The 19,706-nt window shown below is 50.4% G+C and overlaps 1 protein-coding gene across 1 annotated transcript; it reads left to right on the top strand.

Moving 5' to 3' along the window:
- The first annotated feature begins 1,019 nt into the window (after window positions 1–1,019).
- CLU (clusterin) lies at window positions 1,020–18,115 on the top strand. Its single transcript, XM_045461257.1, has 9 exons — window positions 1,020–1,150; window positions 4,844–4,975; window positions 6,319–6,467; window positions 9,768–9,938; window positions 11,483–11,891; window positions 12,938–13,042; window positions 16,471–16,700; window positions 17,443–17,618; window positions 17,874–18,115. Exons 2-9 carry the CDS (start codon window positions 4,882–4,884, stop codon window positions 17,881–17,883), a joined length of 1,344 nt encoding a protein of 447 aa, XP_045317213.1. The 5' UTR covers window positions 1,020–1,150; window positions 4,844–4,881; the 3' UTR covers window positions 17,884–18,115.
- Window positions 18,116–19,706: the final 1,591 nt, after the last annotated feature.

Genomic DNA, 19,706 nt, shown 5'->3' with positions numbered 1-19,706 from the left:
TCCTGGGGTTCCAGAGTGGGTGGCTCTGTTTCTTTCCCAAGCAGTACCTATATCTGAGGGGTGTCTGGGTTGGTGCCCTCCGTGGCAGGGGGTCGTGTGAAGGCTCCCATCTCTCTTTCACATCAAAGCCCCCCTGCCAAAGGGAGTCTAGAAGTCAGCTCCTGTCAGCAGACGGAACTGAGACAGATGGAACTGAGTGAGCCCCCTTGCAAACAGGACCGCACGTCATTTGCAAGGCCAGATGCAAGACGAAAATTTGGGGCCCCTTAACATCAATGAGGAATTTCAAGACTGCAGCCATGGCCACCAAACCAAGCTTGGGGCTGCCGAGTCCCACCCCATGGAGCCCACCCTGCTTGTCGGGGCCCCAAGTCGATGGGGACAATAATTTGCTTAAGGTTCAGGGGGACTTGGTTCCCCAAATGAGCGCTCTGCTCATGGCTAAAAACACATTTCTTCTTCCTCCTGGCCGGCAGGTCTGCCAAAGGACCACCGGGGTCACTGTGGTGGAGTTGGGGGGAGTTGGGTGGAGTTGGTCACTGTGGGGTTGGAGAAATCGTTTCTTTCCTCCTAGGTGCTCTTCTCTAGCACAATACCCTCCCCATCCCACCCGCATTATTTCTGATGCTTCTTCTGGAACAAGAGGAATGGCTCACGTTCAATGTGAAAAGAGCCGTGAGATTTTATTTTGGACTGGGAACCGCTCAGGAGCGCAGTGCACCCCTGGAACCCTGTGGAGGGTTCGCCCAGCGGCCTTATGTTATCTCAAGCTCTCCCCTCCTGGGGGCACCGTCTTCCAACTCTGAGCCCCTCCCTCCGACCCCCTGGGGAGCGGTGCTCGGCGGCACGGAGCGTCTGTCTGGCCTTTCGCTGTGCAGATGCCCTGCCTCCCCTCCCCTCCACCCTACGCGCCCCCCGCCGGGTGCTGTACCGGAGCACTCCCCCACCCCCCACCTCCGCATCCCCTCTGGCGCCAGCTTCCAGAAAGCTCCCGGTGAATTCCACGGCGTTCTTTGGGCGTGAGTCATGCAGGTTTGCAGCCAGCCCCAAAGGGGGTGTATACGAGGCTGAGCGCTATAAATACGCGCGCCTCGCGGTGCTCAGCACGCGTCGCCAGGAGCAGCGCACCGTGGCCGGGCGCCGCTGACCGGTGAGATGTCCCCACCTCCTCGCCTACCCGGGGCAGAGCCCCATCGGGACCCACGGGAGGGCGGGGGTGGCACCCAGGCGAGGACGGGAAGATCGCTGGTACTCACAAGGCTGTCACAGCCGCGCTTTGGATGGAGTCGGGAAACCGGGGAAGGGAGGTGGTCCGAGCCTCATCACTAGGCCGCCGAGCCGGAGGCGGAATTGCTGGGGGTGGCGCAAGGGCCGGGACTCCGGAGCTCCGGAGCTCCGGAGCTCGCCAGCGCCAGCCACAATTGGATGGGCTAAATAGGACAGGTGTAATGACCCTCCTGCAAAGATGGGGAGAAAAAGACTTGGAGAACTAATGCCTAAAGCCGGTGGCCCAGACTAGTGAGTGGCGGAGCCGGGTGCCCGCAAAGGGCCTGCCTGCAGCATCTTCCTTGTACAGGTACTGATCTCCAGTGATGATTGTCAGCTAGCCAGCTTGAAGCATCCTGTTTGCTCCCGAGAATTCTCTAGTTGTCTCCATAGTGTGTTTATGTTTTGATTTTAAGTACATGTTGCAACCACTTAAATCCCACTCTTTCTGCTTCCTAACGCACCAGGATGCATCAGAGAAAAGTCAGGCATACTCCATCAGACCCCAGACGTCTGATCCAACTGTCTCATTTTATAGATGATAATCTGAGGCCTGGAGAGGTTTAGGACCGTCTCCCAAGATAAACAGCAAGTAGGTGTCAGAATCGGGATTAGAACTGAAGCCTTGATCTTCCAGAATTTCTGGACCTAAAAAAAAAAAAAAAAGGAAAAAAGAAAAAAAAAGCTGCTGCTGAGGATGATGATGATGATGATTTTAAAAGAGAGAGGTTAAGAATTTAAGAATAAGTACAGATACAATGAAAGGATACTGGCAGGAGTGTTCATTATAATAACAGCGTGAAACTACATACAATTTAAATGCCCCACCGTGTGAAATAAGAGTACACCAGAAAATGGACTGTTACACAGCCACAAAAGGGTGCTTTTAAAGACTCTTTGGAGGTAGTGGGTGTTAAGGGATCTAATTGTATACAAATCCATAGAAAATAAAAGGAAATATACCACAGTGCTAGTATTTGCCTCTGGATGGTGTAAATTTCAGGTGTATTATTTTTCCTTCTCCTTTAGTTTCTACATTTGGGGAGGAGGTTCGATACGAGCTTGGGCCTCGGGCTTTAAAAACCGTGCAGCTCACTAGCTGCGTGACCACTTTGTGTAGGTGCCTGTGTCCTTCCAGCGGCTCCCTCTCCTAGGGTTAAGCCTCCTTGGGAGAAAGAGCCTGCCTGGGGGCTGTGGGGAAAAGGAGGGCCTTGGCTGGGCTTGTCCAATCAGAGCAACCGGTAGCCAGGCCCCCAGGACAGTCGCAGGCAGTCTGAGGGCAAGCAGTTCCCTGTCCAGCCCCCTTTCCAGTGCCATCCTTGAACTAGTGGTATCAATCTCACATTCTGAATCAGCGTCAGCATGATAATGAGACACCCTCCCCCCCCCCCCCCCCCGGCGCCGCCCAGCCCCCCCCCCCACCTCAGGCTGCTTCATAGGTACTGTAAAGGAGCTGATCATTGCATTAATAGCAAAGCCACACAAGGAGGGACCACGGGTGCCCGTTTCAGTCCCTCTGACCCTCTCCAAACATGCCACCTCCCCCCACTTCCCCGATAGATATTGCTAAAGCCCACAATTGGTCCTGGGTCAGATTTCGACATCGTCCGAATTTACTATGATTATATAAGACCCCAGTATTTACAGAACACAGTCCCATCTCTGAGGTCCTTGTTGGGGACGTTTTACAGATGAGGACACTTAAGGCTCAGATTTAATTGACTTAGTGTCAAGGAAAGAACACTGGGCTGCAGGCTGGGAGGGCTTGGGTTCTCATCCTGGGGTGGCCAGCCTGCTGCCAACCTTGGGGAGCCCCTATCTCGTCTCAGGGTCCTGCTTCCCCTCTCCCCCCGCCCCCCCCCCCCCCAGTTGAGATGGAGCGATGGGGCAGGAGACTGATCTTTTTCTCAGCTCAGGACTTGCTGGCCCCCCAGTGGACTCCAGGCTCCTGATGGGAGTCTCTGTACTGGCTGCTGGGTTTCTGGACTCCTCATTCAGTGCTCTTCTGGTCCAAACCTATTTTTGAGGCTCTTGTATGAATTTCTGAGAAGTATCCAGGGGCCTCTTCCGAAGAGGTGTTCTTGCTGGCTTTCTCTCTCTGGCCTAACAAAAGCTCTGTTTCTTTCTGAGGTGTTTCAGGCCTCAGTGAGCAGCTAGGGCAGAGCCCTGGAGCCCTGGGCCTTCTGGCAGGCCTGAAATAGCACCCCGACTCAGCCACCCACCCTGTCTTTGGGGAAGGCAATGACCCACTCTCTTCTCCCACGCTGCTCCTTTGCTCTGTGTGGCCAGTGGAGGAACCACAGCTTGGCTGTTTTACTAATTACTTTCTGGGAGAGGCTTTCTTTATTAATGTGCTACCAAGTGTCCATACGGGCCTGCTGAGCTGAAGGCAGTTTGTAGATGTTCACGATTTCAGGAAGGGGGGCAACCCCACCTCCCTGCTCTGTTATGGGAAATGAGTGAGTTCAGATAAGCAGTGGGAGGGGGAGGCCAGAAGACGGGCTGCTGGGGAGGGGGGTTCTGTTTTAGGCAACAACTTCAGCTTCTGGGAAAGGGTCCATTGTGTAAGACTGGGCTGTCCTGGGCTCTGAGCAGTCAGCTGAGTGGTGGCAGGGGCACCTTGGCAGGGCACCCTACTGTGGGCTTAAAGGGAACAGCCCTGTGAAAGAGACCTGGCAGGGCCGAGGCACATGTCCATCCAGAGGGAACTTCTCCTGGGGAGGCAGGGGGTCCACCTTTAACCCCTTGACTTTGCCCCTCTCTCTCTCTCTCTCTCTCTCTCTCTCTGTCTCCTCCTCTCCCCTCTCTGAGCACAATTGCCCCACCCTCTGCTCTCCTGTATTTATACCCCAAATCTATGCCGCCTGGCTCAGGTCTCATGCCAGGGATGGCAAATGGGATTTATTGTCCTTTGCCGACCCAAAGGGTTGGCTGTCACTGCCTCTGAGTCTTAAAAAGCAGTTTTAGGTGGTGTTAAGGCTCAGTGGAGAAAAAGGTGTTGTGATTGACTGGTGATGCCTGTGGGCAGGATTAGTGGTGCACACAGCAGGGGGGCTGCTGAGCTCTGGGAGGCCATCCCCATGTTAGGGCATTAGGGGTGGGGACGGAGAAGGCCGGGTGAGTCATCCCAGAGAGGTGTTTTGAGGGTTTATTTGATATGAGCAGGTATCATCAGATAGACGTCCTTTCTGGATGCAGAAAGCAGTGTCCAGTCTTAGTCAGCGATTCAGGGGGAGGAGGAGGGGGAGGAGGAGGAGGAGGAGGAGGAGGGTGGGGAGGAGGGGAAGTGCTGGACCTGAGCCCAGGGCTCTGACTCCAGAGTTCTCCTTTCTTCTGCCTTAGGCTGCTTCTCCTATGGCTCCTCCATGTACCCACCACCTCTGCTTTCTTTTGAAGGTGTCCGGGGGCAAGACTGATCTTTTCTCCCAATTTCCCCAGGGATAAAAACACAGCATTGCCAGCTCAGGGGCTGGCTGAGGGCAGGGCTCCAGGGAAGCCGCTGTAGGCTGCAGGCTGGGCCGGAAACCAGCAGGCTGTCTAGCTGTTACCATGACAGTCTCCTGTTCTCTACAAACAGAGGCCTGTTGGGATTCCAGAATTGGAGAGCCGGGCGCAATGAAGACTCTCCTACTGTTGGTGGGGCTGCTGCTGACCTGTGAGAATGGACGGGTTCTGGGAGACAAGGCAGTCTCAGACGCAGAGCTCCAGGGTAAGTGGAGCAGGGGTTCCCCTCGGCCACACTTCCTCACTGTCAGGGCCCCACGTGGTAAAGACCGTTTTCTCCTGTGCGTCAGGTCTGCTTGGCTCGGGCCGGCCTCTCCGGAGCCTCGTCTCTCCAAGCTGCCTGGCCTAGGTTCTTTGTGGTCAGGTGACTCCTAGACGTTTTTCAGGTGTATCTTAAGTGCTCAGAAAGCACTGGATGCTGCTGTATTCCTTTTGGGCTGTTCCCTCACCAGTCCGCTTGTCTTGTGCCCCCACCTTGTCCACAAAGGTCTATGAAGCCTGGATCATTTGCGCCTTGTGAGTTTCCATTTCTGAGTTTCCATGGCGCCTGCTGTATGTATCTGATACCAGTCCACCTAGTATCTCAATGCTCCATATCCAGGAAGGGAGAAATGTCCTCCTTCAGAGCCCAGCCGGGGGTCCCCTCCTCCGCCAGGCCTTTCCTGAAACCTGTCCTCCCTCCTCCCCACCCTTGTTCTGCAAGCTGACTGCTTCTCTGCAGGTAGTAGTTGAAAACTCAGACTTTGAGATCGGACTTGGGTATGCATCTGATACCTCTGTGACTCCCTAGCTGTATAACCTGGGGTAGGTATCTGACCTCACTGTGCTTCCTTTTCCTCATGTATGCAGTGGGCACGACGCCAGCACAGAGAGTATTAAATAAAAGGCGCGTGAAGTGGCCGAACTCAGTGTCCGGCCCAGGATAACCGCCAGAAAAGCCTTAGCTGTTACTCCTTCTGCTCTTCGGGACACTGTCTCATTGCCTTTGTCACGCGGTGTTGTGTCTTGATCGCAGTCTCCTCGCAGAACGGTGCCATTCGTTCATCTTTGTGTCCCCCATCACCTGGAACCGTGGAATAAAGAAGTTCAGATGTGCGGCTAAGCCGAATTCCAGAAACACTTGTATCCAAGATAATATTTTACCTTTTGGTGCTTAAACAGTCACATTTCCGGGATTTTTTGTTTTCCTTGAAAGTTTTCGTCTGCAGCTGGGCAGGCTGGTTCTCTAGAGCCGCAGGGGCGTAGTGGCGTGGTGCTGCTTGCTGTCCCTCCTCTGGGGAGTGCCCGCTCCAGGGGGCTGTGTTCCTGAGCCGCTGGTGTAGTCGCTACGTGGGCCCTGGGTCCACAGTAAGCCCTGGGATGGGAACCCGTGTCAGGGCAAAGCTGGGGCCCAAAGGCTGCCTGCCAGGGTGGGCACTGCCAGCCCCGGCAGCTCCTACACCCAGCTGGCCTTCCCGACCTTTCCAGCTGGTTCTAGGGTTACATGCCCCATCACCTCCGCAGTCTCGTCCTCTCTCCTCCCTCTACCTCCCGACTCTTCTCTTGCAGAAATGTCCACCGAGGGGAGTAAGTACATTAACAAGGAAATTAAAAACGCCCTCAAGGGCGTGAAACAGATAAAGACTCTGATAGAACAGACAAACGAAGAGCGCAAATCCCTGCTCAGCAACTTAGAAGAAGCCAAGAAGAAGAAAGAGGTGAGGACAGCCAGGTGACCGCACCCTCCTCCTTGGCTCGCCCCTGCTAGAGAGGAGGGGTGGCCCGGGCTCCTGTGGGGCCCTGCTGGGTTGCCAGGGTGACCCTCAGCCCTTCCAGGCCGGTGTCAGCTGATGCTGGGGCTGCAGTTAATAAATAGGGAGAGTTTCTTTGCTTTTGAAAGCTTCAAGGGGTGAGATCTTGGATCTGTTTTTTTTTTTTTTTACCAGCCTGGCGCAGGGCCTGATGATGCCAGGATTCACTTCAATAGATTTTTCTAAACCCTGACTATGCAAGCTCCAAGGCTTTTAGGCTTTGGATAAGGTGTGTCCCAGGTCAGGAGGGGGATGGGGCCCTGCCGGCAGGAAGCTTATCTAGTAGGGACAATACCTTTGGGGTTAAGGCAGGCACACACCCATATTGCCCCCCAGCTTCCTAGAGTTCTGACTATTTCATGAAGAGACACCTAAGTCCAATAGTGAAAATAGCGGGTCTAGACTGTGCTTAATGACTCAACAAAACTAAAACACCACAATGCAATAAACAACTTATTTTAAAAATCAATAGTCTCCTTAAGTGTACCGTAAAAACCTACTCCCATTGCCTCCCTCCCCCTAATGAACGAAATGCTAAGACGGGGTCACCTGCTACCTTCATGACCCATAATGCATAGTAAAGCATTTAAAAAAATTTTTTTTTAATGTTTATTTATTTTTGAGAGAGAGACAGAGCATGAGTGGGGGAGGAGCAGAGAGAGAGGGAAACACAGAATCCAAAGCAGGCTCCAGGCTCTGAGCTGTCAGCACAGAGCCCGACGCAGGGCTCAAACCCACGAACTGTGAGATCATGACCTGAGCTGAAATCGGACGCTTAAGCGACTGAGCCACCCAGAGCCCCCATGGTAAAGCATTTTAAAGGCTCTGAGGGGTCACCTGGTTGGCACAGTCTGTTAAGCATCTGACTCGATTTTGGCTCAGGTCATGATCTCACAGTTGTGAGCCCACATCAGGCTTAAGAGTCTCTCTCTCTCTCCCTCTGCCCCTCTCCCCTGCTCATGTGCTCTCTCCCTAGAAAATTTTTTTTAAACTTTTAAAAGCTAAAAAAAAAAAAAAAAAAAAAGATAATAAAGAATAACTAAATACATAAAATAAAGGCTCTGAGAAGTTCTGCAGCGAAGAAGTTTGTGTAATTTCACTTAACCCTTTGTTTTCCAAATGGAATTGATCAGAGCATCCTTTTTTCTCCCCCTGATAGCTTTTAGCACAATTCCATGGAAGCTGCTTCAGGAAATGCTGGCCTGGAGGCAGCTCTTTCTTTTGACACTTCGTGCGCTTCCTTGGCCTCAGTGGTTTTTTTTCTCACCATTTTATGAGAATCCTCAAGTAGCTCATGTAGAGGTGGCAGGCAAGTCTTGTTCTGGAGTTTTTGTGGTCATGATCACAGTTGGATATTCTACAATCCAGATTCTGTGATAAAAGCACATCAAGTTCAAGAAAAGACTACATTACTTATTTTTATTTTTTATTTTATTTTTTTACATTTATCTGTTTTTGAGAGACAGAGACAGAGCGTGAGCAGGGGAGGGGTAGAGAGAGAGACACGCACACACAGAATCTGAAGCAGGCTCCAGGCTCTGAGGCGTCAGCACAGAGCCCGACGAGGGGCTCAAACCCACAAACTGTGAGATCATGACCTGAGCTGAAGTTGGACGCTCAACCAACTGAGCCACCCAGGCGCCCCAAGACTACATTGCTTCTTAGTTCTTCAGTATGTGAACGGGAAAGAGAGGAAGTGGGCAGGGCAGTCGATGGTTGTGAATGGGCTTGGTAAGAGGTATGGTGGCCTTTCCAGCAGCAGCAGGGTACCAGGGGTGCAGGGGACCTGGAACAGAGGAGGGATCTCTTGGAAGTCCGCGTCTTCCTGGTCAGCTCTTCACAGTGTAGATTTGCTTTGCGGTGCGGATGGTCTACTTCATTCTTCTTGGAAGTGTTAATGCATTCATTTGTTGAGACTTTAATATAGAAAAGTGGAAGAGGAAAAGTTTTCCATAACCCTCTTACCTGAGGACTGTTAACATGTGATTCGTTTTTTACTACATTTTCCCCTTTATATTCTTTTGACAGCCGCTATACTCAAAATCACGGTTTGTTAACATGGAAAAGTGCTTGTTATGCTATTTAAAACTTAACTACGAACACCCCTGCCAAACTACTTGTCCAGCCTCTGGGTGGACCACAATTTGCTTCACTGGCCTTCTAGTTTTAAGCATCCGGATTGATTCCAGTATTTTTTTTCTGCCATAAATGAATACTGTAACAAATATCTTCATGCATAGGGATTTTCCCTTTATGGCAGGAATTCTTTGGGATGGATTCTTATAGAATTATTGGACCAAGTGACATGGATGTACGAGAGAGTTTTGGTAGTTGTTGTGACTTTAACTTTTAATTAAGAAAAAAAATTTTAAGGCTATTTATTTACTTTGAGGAAGAGAGAGAGAGAGAGAGCAATCAGGGGAGGGGCAGAGAGAGAGAATCCCAAGTAGCACAGAGCCCAATGCAGGGCTCGAACTCACCATCTGTGAGATCATGACCTGACCTGAAACCAAGAGTCTGATGCTTAACTCATTGAGCCACCTTAATTTTTTTCTTAATGTTTATTTATATTTGAAAGAGAAAGAGAGAGCAGGGGAGGAGCAGAGACAAACAGAGATAGAATCTGAAACAGGCTTCAGGCTCTGAGCTGTCAGCACAGAGCCCAAGGCAGGGCTTGTACTCACAAGCTGTGAGATCATGACCTGAGTGGAAGTCGGACCCTTAACTGACTGAGCCACCCAGACGCCCAGTGACTTTGATCAAGAAAGCTTGCTTATTCTCATTGCATGCCAGGGACTGTGGCTGCAATAGACAAATAAGATTCAGGACATCGGTGGAAGCTTTGGAAGACAACATTTAAACCCCAAAAGTGGAGAAGAGAAAATTGGGTATAAGGGAGCGGTAAATCCTGGGGTTGAGACTAAGTGCAGCATCAGAGGAAGGGGATACCCACACGGGTTCTAGTGGCTGGACAAAACTGTAAGGAAGAGTGGGGTCTTGAAGTTGGGAAGGTATTTAGAGCTGGGTGGGGAGGGAAATCCAGGCGAGTGAGGGATATAGGAGCCAGAGGAGGAAATAAGCACGCTGTGTGGCCAGCCCTGGAAAGACCCGCCTGAGTGGTGGAGGGCCAGGCATCGCCGTGCGCCCTTGGAAAGCGTGAAGCCTGTGGTTTCCGCGTGGCTAACCTGGCCTCGTGTCCCCCTGTAGGATGCCCTAAGTGATACCAAGGACTCTGAAATGAAGCTGAAGGCGTCCCAGGGGGTGTGCAATGACACCATGATGGCCCTCTGGGAGGAGTGTAAGCCGTGCCTGAAACAGACCTGCATGAAGTTCTACGCTCGCGTCTGCAGAAGCGGCTCAGGCCTGGTTGGCCAACAGGTGAAAGGGGACGCGCCGCTGAGGACAGCTAGGCTCTGAGTGGGGGGGGGGGGGGGGGGGGGGGGGGGTTGGGGAGGTGTGTGGAGAACTGAGTGAAATATGCTTCTATGGTCCTACACCCAGTTCCGACGCGCGGGGGGTGTTCCTCACGCCAAGCAATTCCCCCACAGCAGCCTACGATTCAGCTCCATTCTGACACTGTCCACCTGGGAGGCAGCATTAGATCCCACAGGGTAAGGGCTCAGGCCCACAGGACCGTCCTCCCCACCCCCTAGTTTCAGCCGCCCATCCCAAGCCTGGCTTGTCTCCTGTGCTTCTGTCCGACTGGCTACAGAGTGGAGGTTCCCACAATCCGCTCCTTGGGTTCAATTAATTTGTCAGAGCAGCTCACAGCTCAGAGACACAATTGGCTTACTAGGTTATTGGTTTCTGATAAAAGGCTATAACTCAGAAAAAACAGAAGAGATGCATAGGGCAAGGTGTGGGGAAAGGGTGGGGAGCTAACATGCCCTGTGAGAGGGCGCCCCTCTCCAGTGTTTTCGCATGTACACCGACCCAGAGGCTCCTCAAGCCCATCCTTTTGGGATTTTTATGGAATCTTCCTTCTGTGGTCATGATTGATAAAATCATTGGCCATTTCGGATGGATTCAACCTCCAGACCCTCCCTGCTCCGCCCCCCCCCCCCCCCCCCCCCCAGCATCAGGAGGTGGGATTAAAACTTCCACCTTCTAATTGTTCTCATCCGGGTTCATTCCTCTGGCCACCAGCCCCCATCCTTAGGTGCTTTCCAAAAGCCGCCTCATTAACATAACAAAAGACCTTTATTGCTCTCCTGGAAGGAAATTCTAAGGGCTTTAGGAGCCCCACGAAGACCAAATATACATTTCTTACTATAAATCACAACATCACAGCTTCCTTTCACAAGCCCTGATGCAACTAATCAGTCCGGGCTACGGCGGCACTGGGGCCCCGGAGCGCCCATCATCAGTTGCTATGAGTGCACAAATGTGAAGTCATGGACCGCACATGTGCCAGGTATTGGCCATCTGTTAGAAGGTTCTTCTCTAGAAATTATTAGCTAGGTAATGTAACAGCTTTGTGGTACAGTAGATCCTTGTGCCCGCTTAGGCAGAAGGAGTTAAGAACTTTGGCACATGAATATTGATCTCATCCTCCCCTGAGGGCCTCGCCTGGTTGGAGCTCCTGAACTGAAGGCTGTCAGTTGGCCCTTGGCTGAGCAGGGGTGTGGGATCCTTCGTGGTCAAAGAAGAGACTAGTCTCAGGTGACGGGGGTCTGTGCATCTCATGGCCTCAGAGGCCTTCCTAAATTCTTCCCCGTTGGGCAGGTAGAATGGAAGGGCATTGGCCCCCCAGTTGGGGGGCCAGGGAGCCAGTCCCAGCAGGACCTTTGGTCACGTGCTATGATTGAGGAGACCCAAGGGCAGTGAGGGGTCAGGATCGGCTCTTCTCAACAAACAGGAGGCCAGGAGGCGGCTGGGACCTTAGCAACCTTCTCCTAACTTGCCCATTTTGCCTGTTACAGCTTGAGGAGTTCCTGAACCAGAGTTCTCCCTTCTACTTCTGGATTAATGGCGACCGCATCGACTCCCTGCTGGAGAACGACCGGCAGCAGACCCACGCCCTGGACGTCATGCAGGACAGCTTCAACCGGGCATCTAGCATTATGGACGAGCTTTTCCAGGACAGATTCTTCACCCGTGAGCCCCAGGATACTTACCACTACTCACCCTTCAGCTCATTACAGAGGAGGCCTTTCTTCTTCAATCCCAAGTCCCGCTTCGCCCGGAACGTAATGCCTTTCCCTGCATTCCAACCCTTGAACTTCCACGACATGTTTCAACCCTTCTTCGATATGATACACCAGGCTCAACAGGCCATGGACGTCAACCTCCAGAGAATTCCCTACCACTTTCCGATGGAATTCACAGAAGGTGAAAAAATGTCTCATTCTTCCTAAGGGATGGGAACTAGCAGGTTATTGAGAAGCTCAGTAGAGTCTAAGAACATTGCTGGCATCCTGGTGTGTGTCGTCTCTATTTCCCCCAGCAACTCCATGAATGGTATTATCCCCATTTAAGGAGGAGAAAATTATGACAGTAAAGGAGTGTGTCCAAGTATTCACAGCCGGAAAAGTATGACCTGGTCAAACTTAGCCCTGCCAGACTTGGAACCTTGTTCTTTCCAAGTTTACCATGCCCCTCCCAGCAACTGGTGGTCATGACATTGATTAGTCCATTCGAGAGAACCAGACAGCCTTTCTCTCGGGAACACAGGTGGCTTTATGTGGATGCCATGCATATATTGGTGACCAATTATATAATGAGTCCATATTACAGTTTAGAAAACCATTCATGGCTATAACCTTGGGGCCTTGATGAAGAATGAGCATGCAGTGAATATTTTTTCAGGGAATGAAGTCTAATATGGACATGAAAAGTCAATATATTTAGAACTGATTTCCTTCGTTGAACTAATAGACGTAGTTGGCCAACACCATCTCCTAAATGCTGCAGTGTGTTGGCTTGAAATGGTCTGGAAATACAGAAGCACCTTGAATTGAACAGCATCTACTGCATATCCGCAATGGGGGGAGCCCTGTGTTATAAGGCAGCTCAAAGGAGGATCCCATTCCTGCCTTCAAGGGGCTTGCTGACTGGCTAGGGGGAGAGAAATGAGCCAGATGAAATGCAAAGCAAAAATGGGTTCTGATGCCAAAGAGAGGCCCGTGGAGCTAACGGCAGTGTGGCGGCGGGAGGGTCTCATCCCCCAGAGACGGTGGGAGGCGAGGCCCTGGGAGCCAGCTCCTGGTCCTTCTGTGGGGAGCCCCGATCAGTCTGCAGGCAGATGACTACTTTCCAACCTGCATCTCAGGGGGGCAAACGGGAGCGTGGAAAGCTCAGTGAGGTCGGGGTGGCCATCACTATATTGCTCTGTGTGGGCCATCAGCATAACTCCCCATTCCCTCCTGTGTCTCCAGAAGACAACCAAGACCGTATGGTGTGCAAGGAGATCCGTCACAACTCCACGGGGTGCCTGAGGATGAAGGACCAGTGTGACAAGTGCCAGGAGATCTTGTCAGTGGGTGAGTCGGGGAGCCCTGGGTCCCTGGTCCCTCACTGGGGCTCCCTTTATGGGGTCAGACACATGGGACTTGAAATTCCACTCTGCTGCCTTTTGGCTGTGGCACTGGGGACAGTCCTTGGCCCTGCTCCACCTGGGCCCCTCATCTGTAGACACGGGTTAAGATGGAGGGCTGTCCCTGAAATCAGGAGACAGCATTCTTTGATTTCCCCAGTTATCTTCTTCCCCAGGGCCCAGCCTGGTAGACCTCCTCATTTTCCCTTGCAGATGATGGAACTTTAGAGAATACGTATTCTGGTTAACAAACACTTACCGTGTGTTCTGCTGGCACCACTATAAACACTTGGCAAACATTTACTCACTTCCTCAGAATGATCCTGAGTTAGGTACAGTTATTGTCCTTGTCTTAACAGAGGTGAAAGCTCGTAGTCACAGGATGGTTGAGTAACTTCTTAAGATTATAGGACACCCTTATGTTGGAGAGCTAGGTGTTTGGGACGTGTTTTTAACCAGTGTTTGGTGTTCTGTCCCCAGAACACATGGGTCACCGGTAGTGGTTGGTCCCGAAGCAAAGGAAATATAATTGACCCTTGAACAACGAGGGGGTAAAAGGAGGTGATAATGTAAGCTGTCTATTAACACGTAGTTCATATTCAACGTGTCTTATGTACTGTATTCTTCAAGTAAGCTAGAAAGAAAGAGATTAAGAAAATCATAAAGAAGAGGGGGTGTCCGGTGGCCATGATCTCACAGTCATAAGATCGAGCCCTGCCTCAGGCTCTGTCTGAACGAGGAGCCCACTTCGGATTCTCTGTCTTCCTCCGTCTCTGCCCCTCCCCCACTCCCGCCCGCACTCTTGCTTTCTCTCTTACGAAAGAAAGAAAGAAAGAAAGAAAGAAGAAAGGAGGAAAGAAAGAAAGAGAGAAAGAACGAAAAGAAAGAAGAGAAAGAAAATCATAAAGAAGAGAAAAACGACATCACAGTACTGCCTGGTATAGAATCCACACTGTGGACACATTTGAGGGTCGACTGTACTTCCCTTCAGCTGTTGCCCTCAGTTTTGTTAGATCTGCTCATTGACTAGTTTCTTGTTACTTTGAGTAACAGCTGTCAAAGCATCTAGAATGGTTCCTGGCACACAATAGTCTGTGCTCAGAAAGAGTTAATTGTTCCCCTTGTACATTGCAGGTCAATCTTGTGGCTTTGTTCTTAATACGTTTGGGTTTGCCAGGGCAAGCCTTCAGAGTCTAGTTAAATGTTCCTAGCCTCACTCCTATAATTTTAGAAGCCACTGCAAAATAAATACAAGTGCTGTGAGAGGCTGATGTATGAAGTGTAGATGATCACTCAACCAAGCCTCCCGGGCTTTTCCCATAAAATATCGTAGTTAGAGGGGCGCCTGGGTGGCGCAGTCGGCTAAGCGTCCGACTTCAGCCAGGTCACGATCTCGCGGTCCGTGAGTTCGAGCCCCGCGTCGGGCTCTGGGCTGACGGCTCAGAGCCTGGAGCCTGTTTCCGATTCTGTGTCTCCCTCTCTCTCTGCCCCTCCCCCGTTCATGCTCTGTCTCTCTCTGTCCCCAAAATAAATAAACGTTGAAAAAAAAAAAAAATTAAAAAAAAAAAAATATCGTAGTTAGAGTTGCAGAAATTACATAGTACTTTGCCACAAGAAAGTCCTGTTTAGGGCCAGAAGAAGAGACCCACAGATGCCAGGGCTCAAATTGGCACCCCTACCACTGATATTGTTTTTTTTTTTCAAGTTGATTTATTTATTTTGAAAGAGAGAGAGAGAGAGAGAGCATGAGGGTGGAACAAGGGGCAGAGAGAATCCCAAGCAGGCTGCACGGTGTCAGCGCACAGCCCAACTCAGAGCTCGAACCCACGACCGTGAAATCATGTCCTGAGCCAAAATCAGGAGTTGGATGCTCAACCGTCTGAGCCACCCAGACACCCCCCGACCCAGCACTGAGGTTAATGGTCACTGGTTGCAGCTTACCTAAACTGCCTTCTCTTCTGCATTGAGAAAGAGTCACCTACTGAAGGTGCTTGAACCAAATGAGCACGCACTGCCCAAACACTCTAGACCAGGGGGTCTCAACTTTGGCACTCCTGACAATCCACACCAAATGGTTTTTTGTCGTGTGGCACTGTCCTGTGCCCTGTGGGCTGTTTAGCAGCACCCCTGGCCTCTCCCCAGTGGGCACCAGTTGCCTCCCTTCCCCACCAGTCCTGACCACCAAAACTATTTTCAGACCTTGCCAAATATCCCCCGGGGGTTAGCAGAGCCCCCAGTTGAGATCCACTGCTCCAGACAGTCTGGGTTCTCAATGGCTTTCCTTATTTTTTAATTCTTCTCTGGTGAAAGAGTTAAGATTATTCATTGTATTGTCTTTTCAACCTGGCTTTTATTTCTTGCCCCACCTAACATTTTTGAAGTTGCAATACCTATGGTAATCACTTATATTAAATGCAGTGTGCAAAGATCTGTCTTCCCCAAGTCAGGGGATGCACCCTCCTTAGGGGAGTTTTGAAAAAATTAGGGAAAGAAAATCAGTAGTTTGTAAAGAGATAGTGGGTAGTCGCCAGCTCTTCTCAATCTGAAACTTGCAGTGAGTATTCAAGGACCAAGATGGGCAAGCCGGGACCCCCAGCCACCAGGCTGCTATGCTTTGTGCCCCGAGGACCCTGGCCAGCTCTTTTGCCTCTTTTGACTGTTGGCACTGGATTTCCAGCTCTGCAGATATGCTCCAAAGACAGGCTCGGAGAATTTTCCAGAACCATAGACTCAGAGTAGGAAGGGCCTACTCTGAGTAGCCCATGAATCATTCATTCTATGATTTTTAGGCAATTGATTTACTTCTGCGGGCCTCAGTTTCATCGCTGGTAATACTTAAAGGCAGAATAGATGTGATTATCGGAGACAGGGGCTATCTAAAGCACTTATGTCGTGTCTGGTACCGAGTAGGTCCCCACAAAGGGTAGCCGTAAGTAACCCCGCCCTCGCTCCGGAAATGATCCATCCGGGGACGAGGGCAGCAAGAGCAGGCCCGGGTCTGAGCACAGAGACTGAGATCAGTGCTTCTCAAAGTGTGGTCCACACTGCTTGTCACCAGTCTTCCAAAGGCATAAGGGTCTTGCACCCAAAGGTAAATCAATGATGTCTCTAAGGACACTGTTTAGTTCAGGTGACATTGTTTTCCAGAGCAAGACTTCATCGATGAAGGAAGCTGCGTGCTGGTTTACATTCCGGGGTGAGCCCTGTTAACGTTGCAGACTGACAACACGTGGTTTGTGGCTCGGGGCTTAACAGTAGCCCTGCTTTTGGTCCTGGCTCCGAGGGCGGATTTCCATTCATGTTTTTATCCTTTTTTAGCTTTCCCTTTACATTTCTGCCTTTTTTGTCCCCCCCCCCCCCCCCATCTCTGGGCAGACTGTTCTGCCAGCAACCCCTCTCAGGTGCTGCTGCGGCAGGAACTTAACAACTCCCTGCAGATGGCAGAGAAGTTCAGCAAGCTGTACGACGAGCTGCTTCGGTCCTACCAGGAGAAGATGTTCAACACGTCCTCTCTGCTGAAGCAGCTGAACGAGCAGTTTAGCTGGGTGTCCCAGCTGGCTAATCTCACTCAGAGTGAAGACCCATTCTATCTCCAGGTCACTACGGTGAGTCATGTCCTGGCCACACACCGAAGCTCGGGGGCCCGGGACACGGTCCGGAGGCGATGGGAGCCTTCCCTGGGAGTAAATGGGATGAAGGTATTAAAGGCAGCCCTTATGCTTTGCATCGAGCATTTGTCACATGGCAGGAAACATAAGAGCTTTTATGCACATGGTTGCACGGAAGCCTCATGACCCCGTGAGGTGTAGACCGTCGTGACCCCATTTTACGATTGAGGAAAGTGAGAGAGACTCAACAGCGCGCCCAAGGTTTAATAACCGGTAGGTGACTCGCCTGGGTGTTTGAACTCGTGTGCTTGGCCAGAAAGCCTGTGCTCTTTCCACGAAGCTGCCTTGCTATGTTGGATGCCTCATGAACTGGGGCCTTATTCTCTACCAGGGATAGAAAGCTTCTCTCTAGTGCTGGGAACCTTTTTTTTGTTTTTTTTTTTTCCCCCGATTCCTTTTCTGCCACTGGCCCAGCCAGTGGCTGCCCAAAGGAAACATGGTGGCTTAGGACCCATTTGTCTCTGTGGGGCTCCCCACAGGCTGGTCATTTGCAGACAATGTTTGTACCTACAGACAAGTGTCTCTGAACTTGGGCATTTCTGTTCACGGAGTTGTCCAGATGTCAAAATCAGTCAAAAGCAAAAGGGGTCCACTGTCCAGATTTCTGCCTGGCTTTTGTTGCAGAATGAGTCCATCTGGACCAGTTTTTCAGTCCTTCTCTTACCTTTCTTCCTTCTAGGTGAGCTCCCAGACTTCTGACTCCAACGTTCCCTCTGGCTTCACTAAGGTGGTTGTGAAGCTCTTTGATTCCGACCCCATCGCTGTGATGGTCCCAGAGGAAGTCTCCAGGAACAATCCTAAATTTATGGAGACTGTGGCAGAGAAGGCCCTTCAGGAATACCGTCAAAAGAACGGGTGAGTATGCAGGCCTTACCTGTCATTCTTCCGGGCCCAGCAGGTCTGCAGGAGCCAGAAACAGGGCAGCATAGCCAGCCTGGGAATGATGGCACCAGTAGCCAGAGCCCAGGGATGAAGGCAGAAAAATCAGTGGACGTTTTAGTTTTCCTTTGAAGGATGTTCTTTCTTTGTTGATGAGAAGTTGAGTATTGGTTGCTGCCTGTCAGTGAATATCGAGCCCTCACCTTCCATTTTCCTTCATTTTATTTTCAGGGAGAAATGAGATGTGAACATTGCCTCTCCAAACATGGGGGTGTCTGAGTTCAGTTGCCCCCAAGATGAGCGATAGGCCCCTAGAGAGAGCCCTGCACGTCACCAAGTGACCAGGCCTTGCCCTCCTGTCCCTTCACCCAGCCTTTCCTCCCTCTGGACTCCACGCTGTAATGCCTGCGTTCGCTGATCATGGGAAGAAGTCCCACGTGCCACTAACTCAATAAAACCGCCAGTAATCAGAATGCTCTGGGGTGTCCTCCTTTTATGCTGTTTTTTTCTATCTCCCACACGCCTGCATTTTGGTATTGAAAAAAAAGAAGTAGAAAAGAAAAAGCAGTAGCAAAGATGGCATAAGGAATACCATATAATTGAGAATAAGTGGGGCGTGACAAAGTTAAACCGAAGAATTCTTGCTTTTAGGAGGAGAGAAATGTGTTCGAACAGCCAAGTGAAATAAATTTCTAAAAAGTGAATCTTGGCCATTCCATTATAAAACCGTTGATGTATTCTGATTCTTGGGGGGGGGGGGCCGAGGTCTGAAGGAATACCTTGAAAATCAGAGTGAAGAGAGGGTACTAATAAGGCATACTGGGTATTTTAATATACAATTGCTATTTTCCTAATGGAAACTGTAGTCCCCAAAAGACAAAACGGGGTGATTTCCTTTTCACTTGGAATTCCTGTGGCACGGCCTTCACCGTGACATTGTTGGTATGCTGTCAATCCATACAACCCTTACTTACATCTGTCCCCTCCACCATGATTTCTCTTCCACTTGGGTTTTTCCTGATGGGGAGATCTGACTTCTTAGTCTGCAGTCTGGCTGGGTTGCAGTACCCCATGCTACCAGCAGGTGGCCCCACCTAACTGTGGTACCTCCCTCAACGTTAAGTTACTAAGCATTTCCATTTATGAGTATTTTGTAGCCATAGAATTCTTTTCATCAAATATACTTCCCACGAAGAAAAAAACATCTGGCCGCATTCCAGGATTGTAGCTAAGTCTACATCATAAATTAAAAGCTTAGAATATTCTTACATCACCTGTTCCTTGTCTCTCCCTTCTTTAAGTTATAAGGACCTCTGCCACACAAGGAACAGACTGCAAGGCTTAAGTCATCAAAGAAGCTGGTATTTTAGTATTACTGTCAAGCAAATTCGGAGTAAAGTTAGTATGATTCACTTAATGATCTGTATTAATTAGGGTTACAAGCTCAGAAGGCATTTTGCTAAAATGACCCTCACTGTAAATTGTACATCACATTAATGTCACATACCAGATTTCAAAATTTATTTTTTGTTTCCTATTATGTCTCTAGATGCTGGCAGCCACAGTGTCTACATGTTGCTTTTTATGCAATCTACTTTATTTTTAATTATTTTTTAATGTTTATTTATTTTTGAGACAGAGACAGAACACAAGCAGGGGAGGGGCAGAGAGAGAGGGAGACACAGAATCCGAAGCAGGCTCCAGGCTCCAGCTGTCAGCACAGAGCCTGACGTGGGGCTCGAACCCAAAAACCACAAGACCATGACCTGAGCCGAAGTCAGGTGTTCAACCAACTGAGACACCCAGGCGTCCATATGCAGTCTACTTTAAATTTCCTAGGCTAGGGGCACCTGGGTGGCTCAGTCGGTTACGTGTCCAACTTCGGCTCAGGTCATGATCTTGTGGTTTGTGCGTTCAAGCCCTCTGTCAGGCTCTGTGCTGACAGCTGGAGCCTGGCGGCTGCTTCTGATTGTCTCCCTCTCACTCTGCTCCTCTCCTGTTCACTCTCTCTTTCTCTTTCAAAAATAAATAAACATTAAAAATTTTTTTAACTGTCCTAGGCTA

This window comes from Leopardus geoffroyi, chromosome B1, assembly GCF_018350155.1.
Source record: "Leopardus geoffroyi isolate Oge1 chromosome B1, O.geoffroyi_Oge1_pat1.0, whole genome shotgun sequence".
Classification (NCBI taxonomy): Eukaryota; Metazoa; Chordata; class Mammalia; order Carnivora; family Felidae; genus Leopardus; species Leopardus geoffroyi.
The sequence above is the reverse complement of the archived record's forward strand: the minus strand, read 5'-3'. Positions and strand labels throughout refer to the sequence as shown.